The sequence below is a fragment of the Cnephaeus nilssonii genome, assembly GCF_951640355.1.
Source record: "Cnephaeus nilssonii genome assembly, chromosome: 17".
Classification (NCBI taxonomy): Eukaryota; Metazoa; Chordata; class Mammalia; order Chiroptera; family Vespertilionidae; genus Cnephaeus; species Cnephaeus nilssonii.
In genome coordinates, this window is record NC_137088.1 from 29,065,257 (window position 1) to 29,086,662 (window position 21,406).

The 21,406-nt window shown below is 38.1% G+C and overlaps 2 protein-coding genes across 5 annotated transcripts in view; one reads left to right on the top strand and one right to left on the bottom strand.

Annotated features, from left to right (window-relative positions):
• Positions 1–12,915, top strand: part of PPP2R3A (protein phosphatase 2 regulatory subunit B''alpha) — a 148,724-nt gene extending 135,809 nt beyond the window's left edge. For all 4 annotated transcript variants that reach the window (XM_079795331.1, XM_079795329.1, XM_079795330.1 and 1 more), the window contains one exon: positions 8,343–12,915. In XM_079795331.1, the coding sequence (XP_079651457.1) occupies positions 8,343–8,469 (127 nt within the window). In that variant the 3' untranslated portion in view covers positions 8,470–12,915. The remainder of the gene's footprint in view (positions 1–8,342) is intronic.
• Positions 12,916–12,969: 54 nt separating this feature from the next.
• MSL2 (MSL complex subunit 2) overlaps positions 12,970–21,406 on the bottom strand; it is a 32,380-nt gene continuing 23,943 nt past the window's right edge. Inside the window, exon 2 of the mRNA XM_079795333.1 lies at positions 12,970–16,146. Within this exon, the coding sequence (XP_079651459.1) occupies positions 14,552–16,146 (1,595 nt within the window). The 3' untranslated portion in view covers positions 12,970–14,551. The remainder of the gene's footprint in view (positions 16,147–21,406) is intronic.

The following is a 21,406-nucleotide window of genomic DNA, read 5'->3' on the forward strand; positions in this document are numbered from 1 at the left end:
TATAATTTATAAAGTTGATCTAATGAACATGTATTACTTTAATAAACAGGAAAAAGAAGTTATTCCCCTTTATCTGTTTACATAAGTAATATGTATTCACTGCAGAAGCGTTAGAAAATAGTGATAAAAACTTCACCTTTAATCTACCACTCAGAGACAGCCTGTCTTATCATTTAGGAGTATATCTTTCTAGACATTTCTGTGCAAACAGTAAGTAATTTGTTTTACAGAATTGGAATTTATACTACATATTGTTTTGTAATCTGCTTTAAAGGAGGGATAAAATAGAGATAGCAGGCCTAAACACTTAAAAGTTTATTAATTAGTCTAAAAGGAAGAGAAACTGATGGCAGTTTGAGAGAATAAATAATTGGCACAAGCTAAAGTTTTTTCTAGCTGTGGTAGTGCTCAGAAAAAGTGCCCGTGTGTGGAGAGAGGAGAGGTGAAGCAAAGGGATGCAGACAGAAGTACGGGTGAGGGGTCACGAGAGGAAATGTAGAGACCAGCTGCAGCGAAATTCAACCCACGCATATGAGAGGCTTCTGCTGGCCACCCCCTTCTCATGTTGTGGGAGATAAGGCTTACACAGTGCCTATGTAGGTGATGAGGTCCCAGGGGAGAGGAGGAGTCTTACAATAGCCACAGCCTGTAGGAGGAGTACTAGGATGGCAACAGAGGAAAAGGCCTGTTGACATTTGTTAATAGCTGGCTGACATGGTTCAAAAGCAAGACCAGAACCAGAATCCCAAGGCTACACCACCTGGAGCTTCATCATAAGAGGAATTACAAAGAAATCAGAGTGAGTCTGCAAACAGAAATTACCAGATTCAAATGTTAGAAAGGGAGTACGAATGGCAGTCCTATGGAAAGAGCAGAGGCTTAGGAGCCAGACAGATCTGGTTCTACCTACCACTCACCAGCTGGGCAGGTTACCTGACTCCTGAGGCTCAGTTTCAGAAGACACCAGCAACTACCTTCCTAGGTGGTTGTGAGACTCTAAGATAATATACATAAACACCTGGCACATAGTAGATACCTGATAAATAGTATCTATTACTACTATTACTGCCCCTGCATGGGAAGAGATGCAATATAACATCATGGATAAAAGCACAGAATTTGGAGGTAGACACACCTAATAAATTCAAATCCTTGCCATATCACTTACTAGCTATGTGATCCCAAGCATCCAAGTCTCAACATCCCCTATACGACAATGAGGATACCACCTGCCATATCAAACTATTTTAAGGATTAAATAAAACAATGTACAGGGTGGAGCAAAGGTAGGTTTACAGTTTTTCATATGGAAAATAATACAATTAATAAATAATACAAGAATAAACTGTGTTTCACATACAACTGTAAACCTACTTGTGCCCCACCCTATAATATATAGTATACCCTTAGGCATAGTGCCTACTTAACCAATAAATAATTACAACTACCACTTCTATGATCTTGGCCACACTGCATAACCCCGCTGAACTAGAATTTAATCAGCTGTAGCATTAGCATTCCACTACCTACCTTGTTCCCCTCATTCCCAGAGCACAGAACATGGCACATAGTTGGCACAATAAATATCCATTGCATGAACAACAGGACTCTACTGAGAATTAGAGATAATGTATAAAATATAACAGTGTCTGGCATACAAATGTTGGGGGGGGGTAAGGGAGGGAATAGAGCTATTTGTCTTTCCATCAGAACATGGGTTCCTCCAGGGCAAAGAACCTTTGTTTTATTCATTTTGTGATCCCAGCACCTGGCAGACGGTTAGGGATGTGGAAGACCCTCAGCAGATGTTTACTGAGTGGCACTGGAGGCAGCAGTAATCCAGCAGCTGCCCTTCTACAAGGAAAACTGCAGGAGTTCTGATGACTTGACCCTCCAAAAACAACAACTTGAAATTCTCCATCTACTTTACCATCTAACAAGTCATAGGTAGCCTTGTGCCAAGTGTACTTCCTAATTCAAGGCTGGTACTTAGGTCATGTCTCCAGTAACTAACCTGTTAATAACTCCAGATTTCAGTGAGGTGAAAGAGTGCCAAAGGTCTCCACAGGTATGAGAATGCAGGCATTGTGATCATTACATCCAGCACCACATGATCACAGCATACAACAGAATTTGTATAAATTCAGCTAAGCTAATGGTCATAGGGAAAACCAGAAAGACAGGGTATCAGTTATATAAACTTTTTCAACTAAATGTATCACCTATATGAAGACAACAGGTTATGACACCAAATTTATCATTAACATTTTTAGGATTTCTGCAATAAAGTAAGTAAAAATGATGTAAAGCAGGCTGAAGGGTCCTCCATGTTGCTATCTTAAGAAACTGAGATCTGCAATATCAGAAACAAGCCTTTCTGCCAATTTGACTAATACGTACTTGATTACTTCAGATATTTAGTTGAGGTTTTTACATTATCTTAAAAATACTTTCTTACAAGATATTCTGGTATTTCACCAACAGTTTTACCTTTTATTAACCTAGATTAATGTAATTCTTTTTATTCTGAGAGTCTTCATCTGATTAGTTGAGAAATACAGGTTTGCTGTTGGAAAAAAATGGAAAATGTAGAGGTTAAAGTCATTCTTGGTTCAGTCATCTAGAGATAACCATTATTTACACTTTGGTATATTTCTTTCTGCCATTTAATGTTACTTGTCTTTCCATCAGAACATGGGCTCCTCCAGGGCAAAGAACCTTTGTTTTATTCATTTTGTGATCCCAGCACCTGGCAGACGGTTAGGGATGTGGAAGAGCCTCGCAGATGTGTTTTCATAAACATGGCTGTCAGTGCTTCAGGGTACTCTCAAGCAATAACTCACCCATTTCCCTATTATTGGACATTTAGGTAGTTTAGAACTGTTTTCTAATTTTTAAAAGTGGGTTTCTCCTTTATATTAAATGTAGACTATATAGAATTACTCTAAGAATTCCACATTTACTTCCATTAGCACTGGAAAATAAGGCGCTAAAGGCAAAGAAGGCCAGCCAAAAACCCACCGGAGCAATCTTCCAGAATGTAGCTAGTGAAAGTCAAGTCTGGAGCAGGGGTTGTGTGGAGCCTGACTGTCCTCAGTGAAGTGGGAGAATTCAGCAGAGGAGCGGGGATACTGGGGGCAGAGGAGGGAGGTGACAGCATTTTATGTGTATATTCGGGCCTGGGAAGAGAAAAGAAGGAATAACAAATTAATATGCCAAAGTAGAATAGTTCTGAGTCATTTTTTCATAATGCTCAGTAAATAGCCTTTATATGGACCTTAAGTTCTTAATATGATGTTTTCATTTTTTCTGCACTCAAAAAATCAAAGCCCAATTTTAATTTATTTCAATAGATATTCACTGGTACCCACTCTAGGCCAGGCAGTGGTTGATAACAGAAATGAATGAAACCCTATCACTCCCTTCAAGTTCATAATTAGATCATATTTAAACTTGTATTTGACTGTCTACATCCAAAATAAAAAAAGGATGAACCTGGGGAACTATAAGAGATCCTCAGCCATCAAAAATGAAGTGATATCAACTTTCTGAGGCAGGAAAATGAGTGGTACACATTAGGAAACTTTAACAAGAGTTAAAATAAAAAATTCCCTAGTCATTGAAAGGTGCAGCAGGGAAATTCATTAACCAAATATCCAACTTGCCAAGTATTTCAGCTAGTCCACCTTAAATCAGTGACTGTTTTTAATTTAAAAGTATAAGGTAATATTCATCTACTACTATTTCTAAAGCATTATAGACTCCATGTTAGAGATCTACTTAAAATTTCATTCTATGCTTATAGCTACCATTAGATTTCCTCAGACAAGCCCTAAGTCAACTATCCTATCTCTTTGCCCCTGTAAAGAATCAGAATCCCAAAATTGGAATCAAACTACAACTCCCAGACAATAACCTGAAACTGCATATAAATCCTTTGTCAGGCCACATAAGAGCCAGTCATTATTTCTGCTCTTTCCAGCTGTTATAAGTTTGCCCAGAAAATTGCTCATCTGAAAGGGAAAACTTAGAGAAACAGGTTTCTAAATGCACTCTTATTGCTAGCAAAAAATTACACATATGAACCATTGTTTTCCCTTATGTTAACAATACTATGTTTATACTAAGTTAAAGAATTTGTGCTGAATATGACAACTAGGATTTCCAGTGAACTATTTGTGAACCCTATGAATTCTTTATTCTTTTTAATGCTTTACTCATTAAAAAATGATTAAATTAACAGAATACTTCATAAAATTATCTTCATTGGAACTCAGAGGAATCCCAGTGACCTACCAATAAACCTGAAAGAGGTCATTTAGCAGGAAACTCTCTCCCCCAAGAATTCCTGGGGAGCAGGATAAAGATTAAGGCTCTTCTAGTTCTGACTTTAGTGACTTCAAGATCACCTCTGCACCTTCACCATTTTATGACTCCAGGCTTCTCCAACAACTTGACATATCATTTCATAAGAGCATTAGGACATCACAGTTCATTCAACAATTCATTTTAAGCCGCTAGTGCCAGGTATTACACTATAGCCCAAGGAAATTGATGAGTTACAAAATGGACACTTTACAGTCCAGTGGTGAAGACAGCTATTTGATTATACAGTTATGAATGAAACAAATAGGGTGAACCAACCATGGAAAGAGGCTTGCAAGGGTGCTGAGGGAAGAATTTCTGAGGAAGTAATGAGAAAGTTAAACAGTTGTGCAAAAAGCAGGGAGCAAAAATGTCCTAGGCAGAGGGGAAAATATGTGCAATGGCTCTGAGGCAAGACACAAACTGTATTAAGAACACTTTAATGGGCCAGTGTTGCTGGGGTATAGTGAGCAACAGAAGGAAATGTGGCTGGAAAACTTAGGGAAACTACTGAAAGAGTTTAACAAGGACTAATGTAATCCCCTTACATATTTTGAAGATTACTCTGCTAGATTGGTAGAGGTGCAAGAATAGAATCAGGGAGACAAATATGGAAGCCATTACAGGTATCTAAATAATGGTGTAGCTCAGGTACTGGGAATCAGGGACTTTTAAATGAAACTCAGATTTTAAAATTAGCACAAGTAAACCAAAGGGGGAAGGGCACTGCAGGACACTGAAAACATGCACGGTAGCATTAGGTCCCAGACCATAACCCATCTGACACAGTCAATAGCCTAGTATGGCAGTAGCAAAGGGTTTATGACAAGAGTGAAAGCCGGAAGACTATTGTTAGAAAACTATGCAGTAATCCAAGCATGAAAGTATAGTGCCCTGAACAAAAACCGGTGATAATGGAGAAGAAAAGGCATATCCATGTGATATTGAAAGTGGTAGAAGAGATTGGCTGGATTTGAAGAAGGGAGGGGACAGGAAGAGGGAAGAGGAATTTGGGATGACTAGGTTTCTGGCTTTGAGTGGGTAGGAGTGTAAGAAGGATAAGTTCAGGTTCGTATAAGCTCTCACACCAGAAGAGCCATACATAGTGGTTTCCAGCTTACGAAGAGGCTGAGGCTGAGGCTGGACATGTACATTTAGAAGCCATAGGTGAACAAGCCATGACAAAGGCTGATTACCGGGAAAGTACTTAGAAGGAAAAAAGCTTAGTCCAGAACCTGAGATGCACTGACACTGAAGGCGCAAGAGTTAGAGCAGGGTTTATCAACAGCAGCACTGATGTTTTAAGCTGAATAATTCTGTTCTGAGGCATCTGGCACATTGTAGGATGTTTAGCAGCATCCCTGGACTCTACCGACTAGATGCCAGTAGGACCCACCCCATTGTGACAATCAGTTATCTCCAGACATTGCCAAATGTCCCCTGGGGGTGAGGGGAGGGAACCACTCCCAGTTGAGAACCACTGAGTTAAGAGTAAGAGGAGTCTCCAGGACACTAAGAAGGACACTGACAATAGGTTCTGAATGAGCTCCCTCAATCCATGAGATTCCTCCCATGTTTCTGTGCATAGTACTGCTGCTCTTGGTGCCTTGAAAATGCAAAAGAAATGGTAACATTCCAGTATAACCAACCTTCAGGGTACCAGATTGGATCAGATCCATTGCTAGAACACAGCCCGTGTTGGCTCAGTGTTTGACTGCCGACCCATGAACCAGGAGGTCATGGATTGATTCCCGGTCAGGACACATGCCCAGGTTGCAGGCTCAACCCCTAGTAGGGGGCATACAGGAGGCAGCCGATCGATGATTCTCTCTCATCACTGATGTTTCTATCCCTCTCTCTTCCTCTCTGAAATCAATAGAAAATATTTAAAAATAAATAATCCATTGCTAGAAATCACATTTCTGGTATGAGGCTATAGTGGAGAAGTAGGTATTTTTATAAAACTTTTATTCATGAATGACATACACAAAAAATTTGTGACCCTGCCCCCAATATAGGATTGTGCCACCATCCTAGCACTTCTGAATCATGAGAATAATACCTGACATTTTCCAAAAACTTATAATTTATAGGCCCTCTCACCCAATCTTCACTCCGCCCTTGATAGGAACTGCTGTTATCTCATTAACTGAGGAAACTGATGCAGAGGGGTTAAGCAACATACCCAAAGTCACATTAAGTGATAAAACTGAAATTGGAACCTCCAAAGTCCATGCTCTAAAGCTAAACCACTTAGCCACTATTCCAGATGGCCTCCATTTGACTGTAAGGCAGGCACTGCTTCAGTCTTTTTCACCATTTGTATTTCTAGTACTTGGCTCATGCTTAGCAACAGGAGTTCAAGTATTTACTGAATGAGCCTCAGGTCAAACTTAACTCTAACTTACTCCCAGATCTGCACTGAGGTGTTTAAGAAATTAAGAGCTCACAGACAGCAGCAGCCACAGTGTCTAACCTGCATTGCTAGAATTAACTTTTGAGAATTGCATTCCCAGAAATGGAGTCTCTACCATCAACCCTGCTTCACTTCCCATGTTTTTGTCCTCCTTATCCAGCCTTGTGGGAGGTAAGGAGGGGTGGAAACAAATTAAGTATGTACTGGAGTATTTTTGCAAAATGACCAAGTTGTAATTTTTTAAAATAACTTTTGATAGGATCAAAAACTGATACTCAGGGAGTTTTCCAAAGATCAAATAGCATTTTTTTCTTAAGCCTTTTCAAAAATGTTTTAGAAAGTTGAGCAGGTGCCACCTAAGGGGTATACCTGCCTCAGCATATTTTCCCTCACTAGTCAGCCTTGGTACTTTTTTTTATAAAAGGGCTATTAAGTACAGAAATTTCTGCACAAATGTTATGAAAAGTCCATGCAGAGAGTAACAAAGCTAAGCCAGTTAAGCCAAGTACTATAAGAGACTTTGCTCATTGATCATGTGTATTTTTCTGGGCTCAGGTGTAGCCTGAGAATATTTATCAATTTAATGGTTCAAGCAGCCATCACCCCCAAGAGATAAAATATTTGTCATTCCTGCCTAAAGCCATCCTCAGGGGTAGCCTGGAGGATATGGGAGGAGGGGAGAGTATCAGTAAAAGGGGAGTTAGCAGAGGGAATATGTTATGGAGTTCTACAAAGAATGGCTTCAATCTATTCCATGTACACACTTGCACAACTAATGTACTTCTTGCAAGCCATGGCAGCTATAAGCAATGTGAGTTAAGAAAGTTCCCCACTTTGCATTCATGTAAAGCTCAGATTTCATGGACCTCAGACCTTCCCTAACCTAGCTGGACAGAACACTCATTCCTACCAAAGCTCCTAAGGAAACCTTTTTATTTTCTTCTTTAATTTTTCTTTAATCCTCACACAAGGATATGTAATTTTTTTTTAATATATATTTTTATTGATTTTTTACAGAGAGGAAGGGAGAGGGATAGAGAGCTAGAAACATCGATGAGAAACATCGACCAGCTGCCTCCTGCACACCCCCTAACGGGGATGTGCCCGCAACCAAGGTACATGCCCTTGACCGGAATCGAACCTGGGACCTTTCAGTCCGCAGGCCGACGCTCTATCCATTGAGCCAAACCGGTTTCGGCAGGATATGTTATTTTTTGAGAGAAAAACATCGATCAGTTGGATCTCCAACTGAGGATCGAACCCACAACCTAGATATATGCTCTGTGAATTGAATCTACAACATATGGGATACTCCAACTGAGCCACACAACCAGGGTGGGAAACCTTGATACAGCACATTTTCAACAAATTCTAACATGAACTTGGGCTTTAAAGAACGTATTTTCTGTTCTAGAACATTGTCTTCACCAGCGTGACTCAGTTGTTTATAGCTGCCATTTAACAGCTTTTACAAGCTGGTCCTCAGTCTCTAGTTTACAATATTGACTTCTACCCACTTTCTTTAAAAATATCAGTAAATCACTTTTGCTGTTTCTTTCAGTTCTTTTGAAGATTATGAAACAGAGGAACCTGCCTCTCCCTCTGAAATTGGAAACACAGGCAATAAAATAGCAACCTCAAGCCTTTCAGAGAAATGTGGAAATCTTCAGTCAGTGGATGAAGAATAGCTGCCAATATCTATAATGAAAAGGAGATATGTATTTTAAATGCTTTTTTTTCTTGTGAAGAGATGCTTTAGTTTGCAAACTGCTTTTTAAAGGCTTTGATTTCTGCAAGTGTGTATCGGCACTGGGAACTTTAAAACATTTTTAAGCAATAGGTCTGGATATACACACTCAATTTGGAAGACTCCTCCAGTTTGCCTCAAACCTCTTACAGAGATTTCCTTAGAAGCAATTACAATGATATACATCACCTTCCAAAGTCTGTGAACCAGCACTCTTCACCCTGAATGTACCAAGGATCTCTTGGGGACAGTGTCAAGCACAGTTCTCTGCACAAAGTAAGGAGTTGCCTCTATTGTCCAGCATCCCTGAGGCCCCTCAGGGCTCCTGTGGAGCCCAGAAGAAACTTTCACTTGCAGAAAACTTGAGTCAAAAAATTCTGGAACTTGAAAAAGCATTAAGGGCCTCCAGAACTGAATTAGCCCTGGTAATAAAAGCACTGCCAAAACATCTCAGAGACTTCTTTTAATTATGTGTGTACTGGAGTTCAAAGACCTTGAACTTACTTGGTTTAATGTATTATTTCACAATGACCTGCCAAACTGCTAGTCACTTTACATCCTCAGGTATTGTAACCACTGGGCCTTCCAACTTCGCTGGCAAGCTCTGAATAATCCCTTCCCCATCTTGACTGTGGGTCTTAAGTAAAATCTAAAGAAAAAACATCTTACATGAAAATAAGTACAGAATTTGACTCATACTTGAAAAAAAAAAAGTTTCCTCTTAACTCATCTACTATTTGTAGAAAATTTAATGATTACTCTCTAAATTAGCTTATACCCCATCTACACTTCCTATCAGGCCTTCTTGAAGACTTAATATGAAAACTCTTACTAGACATATTCCTTTCATGACTTAATATCAGACTAACAGCTGTAAAAGCCTCAATCTAAACATTATTCCTTACTTCATGTTGAAACTACTATTCCAAATACTTCATCCACTTCAATATTTATCACAGAAATAGAGGAAAACAGTGATACCACCCAAAAAAGAAAGCTATTTCATGTACTATAGTGGTTGGATGTATTCATTACGGAAATCTACATTTTTCAGCAAATCAGGATACAGCCAAATCCTGTGATAACCTTGAGGATAAAATTAAAAATAAACTATAAAAAGGATGGAAATTTCTGACAGTGTAAGTCAAAGAAACAAAAAAAACAACAAACTTTTTAAATATTCATCTCTGTGAAAGTCATTAACTTTTCTCCTATTATTTTTTGTTTTAACCAAAAGTCCTGAATGTCAGAATATCTTTCCTTCTCACCCCGACTTGGTTCCCATGCTGGTGTTAAGGCCAAATAATGAAATAAACATTTGAGTTGTGGTAGACAAAAAGTGGAGAAAAGGAAAATTAGGAAATGTACTATCAACTGGTGTAATAGCAATCCTTCTTGTCAATATATTGTTTCCTGTTATTTTATCTCCATGATCAGAACTGATCTTCCATTTAACTGTTAAAAGAAAATGGTAACTATTAAAACCTAATATCTAATAGTTCACTAAGAAGTAAAAGCTTAGCCCTGACCGGTTTGGCTCAGTGGATAGAGCGTATGCCTGCGGATTGAAGGGTCCCAGGTTCGATTTCTGTCAAGGGCATGTACCTTGGTTGCGGGCACATCACCAGTAGGGGGTGTGCAGGAGGCAGCTGTTCAATATTTCTAACTTTCCCTCTCCCTCTCTGTAAAAAAAAAAAAAATCAATGAAATATTTTTTAAAAAAAGAAAAGCTTAAAAGTGACTATTTGGAGGAAACGCTACATGCAATAACCTAAACATAGTGATAAATAGGATTAAAAATATTTATGTGATACATAAAATTTACCATCTATCCCATCCAGCCTTTACCAGGAAAGGAAAGCAATTACTTTTTTTTTTTAAGAAGCCAGATATAGTTTAAAGGTTTTATTATCCATAATGACCTAAACTATTGCTAAGACTCAGCAAAAAGTAAAAATAAAATCCAACTTTCCTATATTTGATTTTTCTTTTTAACTTAGCTTTACATTTTCCCCTTGTTTCTTACTAAAGTCCTCGTCCTTTCACTTTGGTCAGTATTTGATTTTAAAAAGTCTGTAATTATTATAAAAGCAAGCTACCAATATCATTCCATTTAAGATAAGACTATTTTAATTTGTTACCCCGAAGTATCACATTTTCAGACATAAGAATGTGTTTAACTGTACTCCTTTCCTAGAGTTGAATGCAAGAAATGTGAATTTGAGAAACTAAGATAGTATATATTTGACTTTCTGGTAAAGATCATGCTGCATATAATCATTACTGCCCAACTGAAAATTTCAAGTTACAGTATCTCAGTCTCCATGATAAAAGTTTCAATTGAAGTTTATCGTAATCCTAATGCTAGTCAATGAAAAAGTGAGTTTCTTAGCATAACATGTTACCAAAGTAATCAAACTAATAAAATTCTATATATTTTCCCTGCACCTTATCTATGTCATTGTATACTGTTCAAAGTGTTTATAAAACTCTATACTGATTAAATGAGATAAGTCATTTGCTCAACTTTTGGAAATGTTAAGGTGTGTTTGGATAGAGAAGTCTGCATGACTTAACTTTTGTTTTATTTTTCCTTTTCGAAAACTAAATAAAGACAAGTTGTCAAATATGAATCCCACTCACTAAGATAATCACTACACGCTTGTGCTTTTAATCACACTTGAATTCATTTTTGTCTGAGTAACATTGTAAACAAGCTTGAGTTTCAAAGAGAATAACTTTTTTTGAGCCCCCTGAGAAAACAAAGATCTGTAAGGATAACACCTCAAAATGAGAAGTGATTTCCTCTGGGGGATGGGAAGGAACAGGGTTTGTGGATGAGAGTTTCACAGGGATCAAAGAGAACTTTAGTCTTATATATAATACATTCTTTTAAAAGAATACGTAATTGATTATTTAGGTAACTAAAAATATTTTTTAAAAGGAGGGAGAACCCGGCCTGTGTGGCTCAGCTGTTGAGTGTAGACCCAGGAACCAAAAGGTAGTCGGTTCGAAGCCGGTTTGATTCCTGGTCACGGCACATCTCGGATTATAGGCTTGATCCCCAGTAGGGGAGATGCAGAAGGCAGCCAATCAATGATTCTCTCTCAGTTGTCTCTCTCTTCCTCTCCTTTCCTCTCTGAAATAAATAAATACACACACACACACACATTTTTTAAACATTATTAAAGGGAGGGAGAAAAGTTAAAATACCATCCAAGTGTTAGATTCCAATACCATACTTTGAATTTAGTATTTTTTAAAGCATTTTATATTTGTTACCTATGATATGGGGAAGGAAATTTTATTTTTCATATGTTGTAAAACTTACTTTTCTCCCACAAGGTCACCGCAGAGTTGTTTTAAGCAAACTAAAACAGTAAAATAAAAGGAATTCTTACCTTTACACCTGAGCATGAAAATGTACGCTTAATGAAACTAACAAAGGGATAAACTCTCAGCTCTAAAATTTCCATAACCTAAGATGAAAGATCATTTGATCACTTATGTTAATAACAAAGACTCAAAAGAACAAGTGAAAACATGTCAATATTAAATGCTGTTATTATTTTGGTAGTATCAAATCCCGATGAAGTAAATCCAGTTACTTCAGTGGTAATTTCATCATCCCTAGTTAGCCGTAACTCATGGTATAAAGGAAAACAATGTAAAAATCAAGGCACTGTATCAATTACTTCCCCAAATGTATATAATATAGGCCATTCAGAGCATGCTATCCCAAACTTTTCAGTATTCTACAACATAGAATTAGAAAACTAACATTTATTGATAGATTTAAGGTGTAATACAGGTTTCCAAAATGTGGCAGTGTGAATACCAGCATAAAAAAGAGAAACTTGTGCTAAAAACAACCTGAATTCATTATTGGCAATATTACATAACAATCAAGGCCCTCACATACTAATGACTCCCACTTTTTCTATATTGCCAACCTCCCATGCATCAAAAAACATAAAACTAAGATTATCAAACTTGGGAAGCAATAAGGTACTTTATGACTTAGGAAAGATTGGGAGATTTGCAAAATATATCCTAATCATCCATGTGGTACAATCTCATTTCTAGTCATTTTTGCAGTGATCATTAATGAATAAAGAACAGATTTACAAGTTTATATATATAGCAGGGCATCTGGATTCAACACAAAACTGTTACAAACTTTAAGCAAATACATGTTTCATGAGACACTGCTAACACTTAAGAGGAATTAAATAAAATTCCAAAACTTGGAAAGCAAATAAAGACAAGACAACTAAGAAGCATTTTCCACCATTTACTCTTGTTATCAAAAATAGTTCAACTCTTCTTGCAAAACAAAACAAAATAGTACATACTGGACACATACATCACATTTTTCTTCCTATGGCTTTAGCCCACCCCCACCCCACCAAGAGACCAAAAAAAAAAAAAAAAAAAAAAAAAAAAAGCCCAACAAGAAAAACAACTCTACCTGACCACATTCACAGAAAATGACACCAGGATACACTACAAAACAGAAGGAGGTGTCATCTGCTCTGTGTCCAAGGTTTCTTCTCCATGTCTTGTCCTAGGTGAGTAACCATCATTGAACATGCTGTGTGCCAAATCAAAACATAACTTCAGCATATGTCAGATCTCAGGAGAGATGGTGAACGTAAAAATTGTAAGTTTTCCAGCAGTATTTTTCTTTAAGCACTGTCAAAGCAGCAACTCTTCTTTTAAATCATAAGGTCGTTTCTTTACAACCTAGTCAGTCCTTGTTTTATTTGGGCTGTGCTCTTTCAAGCAACTGACCAGACTTCCCTTCAACAGAATGTTTGTGACTCACTTGTCTTCCCCATAAAAATTAAAGGGAAGAAGTGCATTTAAACTGAAACATAGTTTGTGCTTTACATGCAAAAGAGCATTCTAAAGAAAATCATCCTAGCTTCAAACCTACCTAAATGCGGAGGCTTCATTAAAAAAGGCATTTTTATTAGGCCTCTATATAGAAGCCTTCATAACAAATAGCACCCTAAAAAAAAAAAAAAAAAGCATATTAAAATAGTCTGTGGCAAACTATTTGAGGAAACAAAAAAATCAAAGTGGCCAATAGCACAAGTATAATGCAAAAATCTGGATACATTTGGGGGCATTATTCCAAAATTATTTTAAATACATCCCAATTTCTAAATAAAACTTTTATATATTTTTAATTGTCACATACTATAGTTTAAACTCAATCAGCTTCAGAATAAAACTGCTTTTCTCCACTTCATTTATCTAATTAGAACATTGCGCAGTGAAGAAAGGATCAAGAATTTTTTCCCTAGAAATAAGTCAGACTTCACTAAAAAAAGCTCAACTCAGAAAAGTTCGGTAGCATAAATAACTAAACATAGGCAGTCTGACAGAATTTCAGTTTGTTCACCTTTAAAAGACAGATTTCTTCAACATTCTAATGAGGGGCAAATTTTCTTTCATAATACTGCTGATTTAAGAACTGCTACATACACCAGTAGCCAATTTTCATGATCAGAAATGGTATTGTCAGCATACAGATTGAGCTGGACACATCAGCTTTTCAACAGGAGAAACATCAATGGCATCTGAAGATAGCAAGCACTGAGTCTCCTGAACAAACAATGGCTACATTTCACAAAAACTTAGCACAATCTTTATGGACTGACTAGATACCACTTCCTTACATTTAATCATAAACTTTGATTACGCACAAAGCATGACCATAAACAATGAGGTTAATGTTATCTTCCTTGCCAAAGTTCATTTTGTATAAATCAGTTGCATCAGCATTTGTTCTCAAACTATGAGGTTCTGTAAGAACTAAGGACATATAGTTGTAGGGTTACTCCTCCATTATCTGCAAACTATTTCCCCGACACTAACACATATAACTTAGCAATGAAAACACTTGATACAAGTGATCTATATGCAGGAGCTCCGGCAAGTTCAACCAACAAAACCATAGCTGCCTTAAACTGTAGCTATTTCCCTACCAGAGGTAGGTTTAAAGACCCACTGATTTAACAGTCGAATCTCATGTCTATAGCTTCATCCAAACTTTTATCATCATGGGTACTGGCAGCTAAAAACGTCGTTACTGGGGACCCTGTGACATTAATTACACTGGTGCTGGTACTAGCATTGCGCACAGCAATGCTAGTCACATTAATGCCCAAAGTGAGCCTGGTCTGCTCCAAGGCCTTTTCTGGCACAGCAAATGCCTCCAACTTCTTCTCCCCATTGGCCATATAGGAGTTTTGGCAGCCACGACATATACAATCTAAGCAGGCTTTGCGGTTAGAGTAGCAAGGGCAGCGTTGGCCGCGGCATGTAAGAACACTTGGATTTTGAGTAGCACGCCCACATTTACACCCTTTCTTTTCCTGGGGTTTTTTACACACAGTCTTGGTAGGACTTCCTGGCATAAAATGATGACTAGGAATCTTTTCCTTTACTGTTTTGTCTTTTTTAAGAATACCTGGCTTGGTTTTAGAGTGAGATTTCTTGGATCCATGGTCATGACTCTTTTTCATGCTTTTAGTAGATAAAAGTACAGTTTTGCTGATTTTAGGTGTTGTGCCTCCATTGGGAACAGTTGCTATAGGCTGAAGAGAAATTTTGCTCTCCCGTTTCACTGTCACAGGAGCAGATGCCCCCAATGTTGGGCCTCGGATAATGGTAGAAATTGGAAGTGGCTGAACTTTCTCACTGTCGCTTTCTGATCTGGATCGTTTTCTATTCAATTTTGCTACTTTCGGAGTTGCTGCTGTACATGATAACCCATGAAGTGCAGGACTGGTGGACATAAAAACATTATGGCTAAGAGACTGGGAAGAAAGCTGCAGAAAAGGTCCATTGGATACATTGGATACTTCCAAGTTGGGCTGCAAATTAGGGCAACAAACCTCTGTATTTGAAACAGTTTCTAGGCTGCGGAGTACTTCCTCAACACTCAGTAACAGAGAGTCACCAGGTTTTATATCTTCACTGAAACTGCAGATATCAATGCCTGTGGAGCATAAGTCAGTGGCTACCGTGTCACAGACAGGTGGCAAGCTGTCAGACAGATCTTCAGTTTTTATGTCAACAGTGTTACATACATCAATCGTATTTGAATGTTCGGGTGAAGGAATATTTATACCAAATCTATCTATTGAAAGCCCATTATAAATAGGCAAACCATTGATAACAGAACTGCCAATAGCAATGCTGAGGGTACTTTCAGATATTGGAGATAAACTAGCTTGAGGATCAGTTGTGGGTTCTGAGGTCGAAGGTAAAGGGGAATGTGTCAAAGGCAAAGTAAAGGATGAATCTGAGGGTTTTTCTGTCTCCTCACAAAGCAATGATCCATCATTAAGCAAAGCCAAAATATCAGAAGAACCGTCGACTGCTTCTATTATATCCCGTGCCAATGTAGTCTGTGTTATATATTCACATAGTTTTTTGTAGCAGTTCACTAGGATGCTTAACTGCTTGTTTTCCTCAAACTGCTCATAGTCTTTGCACCAACTACATGAAGGTTTCATCATCATTTTCTTGCCTTTACAAGTTTTGCAGACATAGTGTTGGCAGGTGGAGTTGGTGGGTGCAATAGGATCTTGTAGCAAATGTCCTAAGAGGGGGGGAAAAAGGAAAGCATAGATTTTAGTAAAATTTACAATTTCATATACTGAATAAGATGATATTTTTAAGCAAGCTATTAAAATTGAGATGGGTTAAACTCACCAACCAGACCAGATAACAAAAAATACAGGGTGGGGCAAAAGTAGGTTTATAGTTCTGAGTATGCCAAGGAGTTTATTCTTGTATTATTATTTATTTACTATTGTATAAATTTCCATAGAAGCAACTGTAAACCTACTTTTGCCCCATCTTGTATATCTTACAGGAAATGAAAAGTAGCTAACTTTACTTTCATGCCATATTCCCTATTCCTTTATATCAAACCAGAATCTTCCTCGATTCTGTGTCTCTTCCCCAAGCAGCATGTTCTGGTCCACTTATACTTTTCGATTAAGGTTATAAAGAGGTAAAGATCAGTCACCAAAAACACAAATTAGGCTCAAAACCCTTGGACCTCAACTTAATAATGCTACATGATAATAATACAATATATTGAGTAAAACCATGTTATTTATTTATATTTTTAGTGATTTTATTTTTTTTAAATATATTTTATTGATTTTTTTACAGAGAGGAAGGGAGAGGGACAGAGCCAGAAACATCGATGAGAGAGAAACACTGACCAGCTGCCTCCTGCACACCCCCCACCAGGGATGCGCCCGCAACCAATGTACATGCCCTTGACCGGAATCAAACCCGGGACCCTTCAGTCCGCAGGCCGACGCTCTATCCACTGAGCCAAACCGGTTTCGGCTATATTTTTAGTGATTTTAGAGAGAGGAAGGGAGATTTACTATCCCACTTATTTATGCGTCGTTGGTTAATTCTTATATGCGCCCTGACCAGGGATCAAACCCACAACCTTTGGTGTATCATGACAACGCTCTAACCAACTGAGCTACCCAGCCAGGGCCCATATTGTTTATTTTGTGTCAGACAATGAGAAAAAGATATGAGCAAAAGAGACATCCCCACCCCCGCCCTCATTAAACATAGTTTGAAGGTAATAATCAATTAGTACAAAGGCATCTTCACAGAAAGATATAACTTCAAAACATTTTATTATATACATACTAATCATAAATTAAGAAAACCAAAATGTAGTTATGAAAAAGAATGATGTCCATTTATTAAAAGCAAAAAAGGAGTACTACTAAACTCAAATTTTCCTACAGAAAATAAAAATACAGTAACAATGAAAAAATGTTTAAATATATTAAAAGGGGGGAAAACACAAAATACTTGGCTCAAATTCTTCTGACAAAATACAAAATGACCATGGTCATAAACCACAAGAAACCTAGGTACACGAATATAATATAAAAGTAAAAGTGATCCCCCAGACTTGCTATCACTCCAAATTGCAAATGGCCTGTTTATATGAGCCAGGAAGGGAAGAACAACTAGATCAGGGGTCATTATTTCCACACTTACTCCCCCCAAAATAGTAACTGCTCCTTGGTTCCCAATTCAGGACAAATGGCTAGTAATTAACTCACAGCAGCACCTGTTTTCTCATACACATTACATAATTTAAGACGAGTATAAAAAAGAAGGTACTTCCAGCTATAGCCAAGTGTAATCAGCAAGTCCTCTAACTTAGAAGCAACTAGAAACCTGAAAATTTTTGACAAAAAATCATTTTCACAACCAAAGACATAAAACCATCTGAGAAGCATTTATGTTAGAAAAACTACTGGATTTCAAGCAAGGACAGTAGGAATCTGTGGTGTTCGGGTCTGGAGCTACCAATTCTCCCCTGCCACCCAGCTCCATCAGTGTTACTCTAGGGGGGGCTGGAAGCAGCTGTGAGGGAAGGGGGTTCATTCCATTTAGGGCAGCATGTGATGAACAGGCCCAGAGGCATTATCATTGGAAGTGACTTCTCAGAGGCTGGCCAGTGGGGAGGGCAAACATTTCAGCTCTTACAAACCTGAAGTTGCACAAGCCCAGGTTACAGAGAGGCCTCATATAAGTTGGCATTTTCCCCAACTTTATCTATAAATTCAATCAATTATAAGAATGCCAGGTGGCTATTTTAAAAAAGAATTGACAGATTCTAAAATCCATATGGAATCAAAGAGGACCTATGGTAGCCAAAACAATTTTGAAAAAGAACAAAAAGTTGGAGGACTTAAACTACCAAATTTCCATAAAGCCACAAACATCAAGATAATGTGGTAATGGCAAAAGGACAGGCATATAAATCAATGGAACAGACCAAAGAGTCCAAATCAGTTGACATTTGTAGTCAATTGATTTGTGTGACAAGAGTGCCCAGATAACTCAATAGAGAAAAGGGAGTATTTTCAACATAATGTATAGGACAATTTGATATCTAATTTCAAAAACAAACAAAAACCCATGAGTCCTTGCCCCACAACATACACATATATTAACTCAAAATGGACCATAGCTATCTAAATGTAAAAGCTAACCTCCTAGAAGAAAACTCAGAAAAAAATTATGACTCTGGGTTTGGCAAAGTGTTAGATGTGACATCAAATGCACAATCCACAAAAAGGAAAAAACTGTAAAATTGATTTCCACAAAATTTAAATGTGCTTCAAAAGATACTATTAAGAAAATGAAAAGATAATCTACAGACTGGGGAAAAAATACTTATAAATCATATATCTAATAAAGGACTTATACATGATATATTAAACTTTCAACAAATCAATTTTAAGAAAACTCAATTTTAAAAGTGAGCAAAAGCCTTGAATAAACATTTCACGACAGAATATATACAAATGTCTAATAAGCACATAAAAATATGCTTAATTTATTAAGAAAAGTAAAAGCCACCCTAGCCAGTTTGGCTCAGAGGATAGAGCATCAGCCTTCGGGCCAAAGGGTTCTGGGTTTGATTCCGGTCAAGGGCACATACCTTGGTTGCAGGCTCCTCCCCAGCCCAGGCCCTGGTGGGAGCTCATGCAGAAGGCAACCAATTGATGTGTTTCTCTCACATCGATGTTTCTCTGACTTTCCCTCTCTCTTCCATTCCCCCTAAAAATTAATGGAAAAATATCCTCGGGTGAGGATTAACAACAACAAAAACGTAAAAACTAATGGCATACTGCTATACACCTATTAGAAGAGATAAATTCCAAATGACAAATAATACCAAGAGCTGGCAAAGATGTGGAGAAACTGGAACCTTTCTATATTATCAGTGTGAATGTAAAAGGGTAAATCATACTGGAAAACAAATGGTAATTTTTTAAAAAGTTAAACATACATTTACCATACAAAGCAGCAATTCTACTTCTAAGAACCTACTCAAAGATAAATGAAAGTATTTTTCCATTTAAAGAGATGTATGTGAATATACATAGTAGCATTTTTCATAATAGACAAAAACTGGAAATAATCCAAATGTCCATCAGCTAGTGAATAGATAAACGAAATGTAGTACTCATAGAATACTGTTTAGCAATTAAAAGAACAAACTATTGGCACATGCCAAAATATGATGAACTTCAAAAACATGCTAAGTGAAAGGAGCCCGATGCCAAATACGTTACTGTTACATCCCATTTATATAAAATGTCTAGAAATGACAGAAAAGGAGAAATAGTGGTTGCCTAAGGCTAGCAGTGTGAGCAGGGATTAATTGTTAATGGGCACAATGGTACTTTTTGGAAGTGATGAAAATGTTCTCATATCATGGTGTTGGTTATGCAATAAGACAAGGCCCAGTAGTTGGAATCTTAGAGTATCCTTCATTTAATCTAAGGAAGGGCATAGGGATATATACTAGTACATATGCACTTTAAAAATGTTATCTGCCCTAGCTGGTGTGGCTCAAATGACTGATCATTGTTCTGTGTACCAAAAGGACCTGGGGTTCAATTCCCAGTCAGGGCACATGCCCAGGTTGCAGGTTTGGTCCCCCAGGGTGGGTATGGGAGGCAGCCAATCAATGTTTTTTTCTCTCTGTCTTTCTCCCACTTCCCCTCTCCCTTCCTTTCTCTCTAAAAAATTAATAAAGCCAGCCAGAGTGGCTCTGTGGTTGAGCACTGACCCATGAACCAAGAGGTCTCTGGTTCGATTCCTGGTCAGGGCACATGCCCAGGTTTTGGGCTCAAACCCCAGTACGGGGCATGCAGGAGGCAGCTGATCAATGATTCTCTCTCATCATTGATCTGTCTCTCCTTCTCCTTCCTCTCTGAAATCAATAAAAATGTGTGTGTTTTTTTAAATCAGTAAGAACATTTTTTAAAACTGGGTAGGAGAAATTGAACAAAGTGAAGTGAACAGGAATAGGATTCAAGTATAGCATTTTGAGGAAAATCCTTCAAAATAAAAAACAAAAGAAACAATTGTAATTTTATATCAAATTGATACAACCAGTCAGAGATTAACTTCTTTAAATAACTTTATAACACAGAATATTAACTCTAATCCTCTTATCCTCTGTTTGCTTTCAGTAATTACATTGTTGGTGGCAGTGCTGATAGTTACATTAAGGGGAGTGTGGGGAGACAGAAGAGGGTAAAGGGGGAATAAATGGTTATGAAAGGAGATGACTGGGTGGTGAACACACAGTACAATCCTATATAATAAATGGCTAATATGCAAATCAAGCAACGGCTGAACAACTGGTCGCTATGATACGCACTGACCACAGTGGCTGTCCCCCTGTGGGAGCGCACTGATCACCAGGAGGCAGCTTAACGCAGGCGCTCCCACAGGGGGACAGCCACTCAGCCAGAAGCCTGGCTCATGGCTGGCGAGCACAGCTGCGGTGGCAGGAGCCTCTCCCACCTCCATGGTAGCACTAAGGATGTCCGACTGCCGACTAAGTCGGCAGTCGGACATCCCCTAAGGGCTCCCAGACTGCAAGAGGGCACAGTCTGGGCTGAGGGACCCCTCCCCCCCGAGTGCACGAATTTCATGCACTGGGCCTCTAGTATATAGGTGATGTATTATAGAAGTGTACACTTGAAACCAATATAATTAACCAATGTCACCCCAAGAAATTCACTAAAAAAAGAAAATGTTAAAGAAAATCCTTAATTTCAATTGAATTTACTAATATGAATTAATGTTTTCATCATCATACTTCCTAGTACTATACACTGAAAAGGCTTGGGAGTAAAGGACCAACTCCAGGAGCAATGAACTCAAATAATGATATTGAAAAGCAATTTCCCATTCAACTGGACAGGCCTGCAGGGGAGGGCAATTGGGGGTGACCAGGCCGGCAGGGGAGGGCAGTTGGGGGGGACCAGGCCGGCAGGGGA